Consider the following 6,298-nt stretch of genomic DNA (forward strand, 5'->3'; position numbering starts at 1 on the left):
AAAAAAAAAGAAAGGATATTTATAGAAATGGCAGTCTTGATGGTTAGGAGCACAGCCTATACCAGTACTGCTTATTGATTCTGAGCTGAGCTTGGTGGGGAAAAAGCAGGAAATGGAGAGAAGACAGAACAATACACTAAAAATGGACACAAATCCAAAGTAACTAATGCCTGCCTGGCTGTAATACGGCAAAGGTGTAAGCAGACTATTTTCAAAATACAGACTTTCTGCTGTGTTTTGGATGTTTTCTTACCAGGAGAGCATCTTGTCCATTCCAAAGGAAGGTCAGTCCCAACTTGGCAGAAACTTTCAAATAGTTGTTACTTCTCTCTATAAAGACTCCCATATGGCTGTAGGGCATCTGGACCCTGGGGAAAGATCATCATAAGTCAGCAGGGGTAGGGACAGAATATCCATTGAATGTCCACAATGATATCCTTTCTTATTCTCTTTGGGAATTCTTAACATGTATCTGTGAAGAAATTAGAGCAATAACTACTACAGACAGAGGTTTTTAATATTTTGTCCATTTCCTATGCAATTGCCTCTCATTGTGCAAATGGATCAGCCTTGCTTCTCCTTTTGGCTTTCTCCATTAAGGGTGTTTTTCTGGGTAAAATCTTAGCATATGTCTGTGGTTGTATTTTTCAAAAAAGTGCTGGGAGGCTCTCTTTTGCAGCCAGTGTGCTTCAGGATATTGCTATTTACTCCTTGAAGCATTTGCTAATAAAGGGATAGACTCCAGGCTTTCTGTGACATGAGTGCCATTCAGGAAGCTGTACCCAAATAACCTTTAGACTAGTTCACTGTACATAGCTGCCATAAGAGACAACTCACTGTGGGATAGCTGCCCAAATATTTACCTGGCCTTTTGGGTAGGTTTCACACCCTATGCCAAAGTCAGTGCTATAATTACTACATAGATAGCAAGTTTGCAGAACAGATAATTTTAAATTAATTCAGGTACAAGCTGAAGAGCAGTCACCGCTTTACTGCACACTGTTCAGTGCAAGAACAAAAGCTGTCAAAAATTCCTTGCAGGGATTTGGTAAAATTAATGGAAACTACTAACTCCAAGGGTGTAAAGAATGCAGCTTATAGACTTAATTGCATACATATATACACTATTGTAGCAGTGGGACAGCGTATTGGATACAGCTCATCTGAACAAAACAGCCATGGGGATAATCTGCACAAGTGACACTTAGCTTGCTGTCAAGCCCTCCTTTGTTTTTGTTACTACCTCAGGGAGGACCTGAGCCCTCCCACTGCTTGGGAGCAATGATGAAATGAGGGAAAGGGACATTTGCTCAAAGAGCCCACTGGGAACAAAGTGGGAACATACAGTTTGTTGTCGAGCAGGACAGAGCTGGGGGTCAGTTCGATCACTACTCCTTCCAGCTTCATGATGACATGAGTGATCACAGTAGCATTTTCCACCATTGCACGCCTAATCTGGATGTTGAAGTCCTCATAGGAAGACTTGCAGTTGGATGCAAAGATGTAATTGCAGACCCCAGGGAAGTAAAAGATGTCCCCGTCAAAGGTCTTGAAGTGGAAGTTACCCCATGTGCTGCAAACACGGCCGTTGTGATAGGGGTTGCCAGCTGTGGATTCAAAATAAGCAATAAGAATTTTCTGTAGTTTTTTGTAATACCCTCCCTGTAGATGTTTTATCCCTCCTGCTTCTTTCACCAGCCTCTTTCCAAAAAGCTCATCTTTTTTCTGTTTTGTCAAGCTATTTCTTTGTCATTAATTTATTTCAGTTGCTTTTTGTGCTTAATCAGCTTTGCATAAGGATATAGGACCTAGGATTCAAAAGAGACCTCTAGGGTTGCTAGATCCAGTGCTCTAGTTCTGATGACTGCCCTATCCCATATATCCTTTCCTAAATGTATGGAGTCCTCAAGTTTCACCATAAAACCATATTAAAGCTAGTTTAAAACTAGCTGATACTTCTACTTGGGATGTCCACTTGTACCCACAACTTCTAAATGGCTGGAAGACTTTTGTCAACATCTTCCGAAACATATTCCTGTTCCATGTATGCCTGGTTGTTCTTGTGCCAAAATTACACTTCACCCTGAAGGGGTTCCACCTCCCTACTCCTCCCCCAGCCCATTATAGAAAGCTCTTCTTTCTTTTCAGTCTTCCTTTCCTTGCAAGGATACTCTCCAAAATCCTTGATTATCTTCCCCATCCCTTTCCACATTTATACTCAGCCTGCTTGAATTGTACCCTCTTCTCTGGATAAGGTGTCTCAACAGTTTTCAGCACACTAGTATTTTCCTCTCTTTACTGGAAATATATATAATACCAGGGAAAAACATGTACAATAGGTATACATGTTTAAACGTATATATTAAATTTTTTTCTTACAGCTGCATCATAGAGCAGTGAGTCAAAAGCACTGGATTCACATTTAGATTATCTGTGTTACCTGATTAATTAATTCTCTGTAAATTTTTTGGTTTATGATGCTAAAGGTTCTTACACAATTTATGGATTTTTTTTCAGTCACTCCATGTTCTTTGTCATTAACAAGGGCACAGATATCTGAGACATGACTTTTGCTTAACTTACCCTTTACTTTCAGTGCATTTTGAAAAGGTGGAATGATTGTCACTCCTTGGGATTCTAAAGCTGGTAGAAAATAAAAAGGAGAAAACATGGCCAGGTTTAATCTTTTCTGAAGTCCTAGAATATGGCTAGAGATTGCCTAGTCTTTTTAATGAATAATATTTCCTACTACTAGTTACACTCTAGTAGAAACTTTCCACAAGGTTTTATTGGTGGTTTTTACACAATGCTTTGTGTTCTGTCTTTCTATAAAATTCACTAACAGCTAAATTGCACAGACTGTAGTACTTTCTTCCACCATTTGTTCAAGACTCCCATCTGATGCTGGCCCTGATACTCTGAACTCAAAAGCAGCAATACGATCCTCAGAGCACTGTATTGTAATACTGATTACAACAGCTATTTTTAAATAACCTGTGGCACACATTTTGCAGGGCAGACTTAATGATCAATTATTTCAGCCTGTCATTACTAATACACCAGTCAGCTTTGGATCCTTCCACCCTTATTTTGCACTGTCCAGTTATGTGTCATGCAGGATCTTGTAATACTTAATTATTCTAATGTTTAAGGTAGTTACAGCTTTCTTATTCTCTTGTGAGTGATGCAGTCATCTTGACATAGTGTAAAAAAATGTGCCTTTTATTACCTACTATCAAGTACCTTCGTGATACGTATGTAAACACACACCTCTTCTGAAAATACACTTTTAGATATAAGTTTTGTACCTTTTGTGAAGTCAAAGATTAGATAACTGTATCATATCAGTAGAGCAGATCCACTGGGCCAGATCTCAGCGGAAATTCCCAAGCTTAGAGCAGTCAAAGATTGTCTGAAAACTGGATATATTTTACAGAGGGCTTCTCTTTTATCGTGTGTTGTATGCATGTAGCTAGGAATCAAAATACTCTCGTAATCTTACTGTTTATCACCTTTATTTGGAAAAAACCTTACAAAGAAATCAGCATAAAAATATCTACATTTTTGTCGCTGCAGGAGAGATGGAGAAACATAATCTGATTTTGTTGGTTGTTCACCACCCTGGGCTTGAACTGGATCAAGAAGAGTAGTAAAGGAAATGTGAATGTCTAATTTTCTTGAATCCCCTCATAATGTCTCAATTATATCTGTTTAAATGTGCAGCACTCAGTATATCAAAAATCAAAGATACGTTTATGTACAAGAGGCCAGAAATACATCAGGACCAATGCTACATGCAATGATGGTCAAACACCACTCCTTCAGCCTTTTCCTTTTTTAACTTTTTGAGTAATAAATTACTGCAGGGAAGCCAGCAAAAAACATACCTGTGGTGATTTGAGCAGGTCCTTGTTCTGTCACAGTATAACCCTGGATTCCCTTAGAAGCTTTTCAGCTTTTCTTAGGTTTTATGATCACTCTGTGCTTTAAGCATTAGTAAAACCTTTCTTTCTAGCTAGATGGCTTTCAAATAAGTCCCTTTTGTACATGAAGAATTCACTTTAGGGTTAGAGGACTGATCTTTGTCAAAGCCAAAGTTACTCTGTATTTTCTAGTTTCAAATATTCTTTGTAATAAGCCACAGAAGGAGAAGAAATGCAAAAGCCACACCACACAGAAGGAAATAGGTCTTTCCAATAGATACATTTGTGCCTGTTGATTTTGCCCCAAAGCAAAGAAACCATTTTTCATTCCATTCCAGTGCAGCATCAGAATTAGAATGTATGCATTATCTAGAGAGGCTTTCAATGCTGTTACTGTTTAGTGAGAGTTCATCAGAGGGCAGGCTGAGGTGAAGACTATTCTGGCCAGAGGAAAGTGCAAGGGGAGGTTCACCCCTGCTGCACCTCACAAGCGCAGGCTGTGGATAGGACCACTAAAGGGGCTAAGGCTGAAAGCAGAGCTGTGGGAACTCTGCAAGCCCCCTCCTGGGGAAAGAGCTGGGGTTAGAGGACGTGTGTCCCTTTTTAAGGTAGGAACCATTCAGTGCTTCTGGGCTCCTTCAGTGCCCAGCCTCAGAGAGTTTTCTCCTTCTCTCTCCGTGAACTGTGTGACTCTGTCTCGTGCCACAAGCACTGAGCAGATCCCTGCTGCCATTGCATGTTTTGCTAATGCTACAGCTAGTCCTGTCATAGGCTATTCTTTGACACTACCACTTCTTAACATAAGTTACTGTGGAACTACCTAGGAGCAGAAAAAATACGAAATCATACAATAGGATCTGCACAAGAGATCAAAATGCATTTAAAACTAACATTGTTGTTACCTTAAACTCAAAGGGAAATTATCAGGTGAAAAAAGAATAAAAACAATAATTAAAGAGGTCTCCATCCATCTGTGACTATTAAGTGAATAGAATATTTATAGCAGTTCCATTTGTTTTCAGCCCATTGCAAACCAACCCTGTGTCCTAAGCTTTTATGCAACCTCATAAGCAAGAGTAAATTAATTTTTAAAACTTGTTGCCTGAAGATTTTAAAGAAAAATCCTCCCTTTCTTCAATACTTTACCATCACCTGATAAATAGAGTCTTTAATAATTCATGCAGACATACTCCTCCACTGATTTGTTCCTTTCTAGAGGTACCTTTGCACCTTTTGGTTTGTACATTTAGAAATGCTATACCACCTTAAAGTGGATATTAAAAGCTAAATGCAAATCTTGAGGCATTTTTGTAGACTTATAAGTTCAGAGAAAGTTCCACTCAATGCAGTGGATCTGTTCCAGATTTCGACTGGAGAAAAACAGGATGACAGTTTCAAAAGAGTTAATTTTCTCTTAGGAAAGAAAGTATTTTAAGCAGAAAATAAAATCTTGCATGATTGTAACAGGTTCATTAACTTCACAAAGCCAAGAAAAAAAAATGCTTCAAACTCCAAAGCAAGTTATAAATTCTTTAAAACAGTAAAAATGCCAAGCAAGTGAATCTTCCTACCTTTGATCTGTATGAAGACCAGGGCTAGTATTGATATCCATAGTGGTATTCGTGTCCCACCACCTTTACCCATCTTCTGGAGGTCCGGTAGAAACCACCGAACAACCTGCCTCTGAGGAAATACCTGTCTGCTCCCAACTCTTATATAGTGAGAGAGTAGAAGTTGGCTCAGCTCCCAGATTGTTTCACAAGGCTCTTAAAAGGTGGGGCTTCAGACATTTTCGTTTTCTTTTGCAGGTGCAGAGGTAAATAGAGGATGCTCTGACTTTCCCTCAGATATTTACACTCTAGGAGGAGTCTTCTTTCCACATTTTTTGATGAAATGTCATGAACTGAGCAAGAAGAATTTTTTCTTAGGCTTAGTCTTCTCAAATATTTTGTTTCTTGTGGGATAAATACAATTTAAGAGTCTTCTGAGCAGGAAGTTAGTTTGAGTGAATTGCTTCTTTTTTTTTTTTTTTTCCTTTAGGACAAGTGATGATAATTAGCTTCTCAAAAAACTCCAAAGAAATTCCACCTGATACAAATTTTTTTAAATGAGTTTGCACCTGCCTGTGTAGCTACTTTGCTTGTGAGAATGAAGAAATCAAATGCTATTTAAGGTCAGCAGTTATCCCACTGGCCAAGCACAACACAGGTGTACACAATGAGAACCCGTCTGTGTTGGCAAGTCAGTAATATGGCCTTTTCCTTGAGGGTCTCCTCTTCTCATATGGGCAATTTTAGGGTTATTTCATCTGTTTTCCTTCTAACGTGATTTCACCATTAAAAATTAGTTGGATTCTACCTATGATTAAAAAAAAT

The 6,298-nt window shown here is 38.8% G+C and overlaps 1 protein-coding gene across 1 annotated transcript in view; it reads right to left on the minus strand.

Moving 5' to 3' along the window:
* Nucleotides 1–5,567, minus strand: part of MUC5AC (mucin 5AC, oligomeric mucus/gel-forming) — a 45,675-nt gene extending 40,108 nt beyond the window's left edge. The window contains 4 exon segments of the mRNA XM_030949089.1: nucleotides 254–368; nucleotides 1,346–1,607; nucleotides 2,584–2,643; nucleotides 5,495–5,567. Of these exon segments, the coding sequence (XP_030804949.1) occupies nucleotides 254–368; nucleotides 1,346–1,607; nucleotides 2,584–2,643; nucleotides 5,495–5,567 (510 nt within the window).
* Nucleotides 5,568–6,298: the final 731 nt, after the last annotated feature.

The sequence above is a fragment of the Camarhynchus parvulus genome, chromosome 5 (genome assembly GCF_901933205.1).
Source record: "Camarhynchus parvulus chromosome 5, STF_HiC, whole genome shotgun sequence".
Lineage (NCBI taxonomy): Eukaryota > Metazoa > Chordata > Aves > Passeriformes > Thraupidae > Camarhynchus > Camarhynchus parvulus.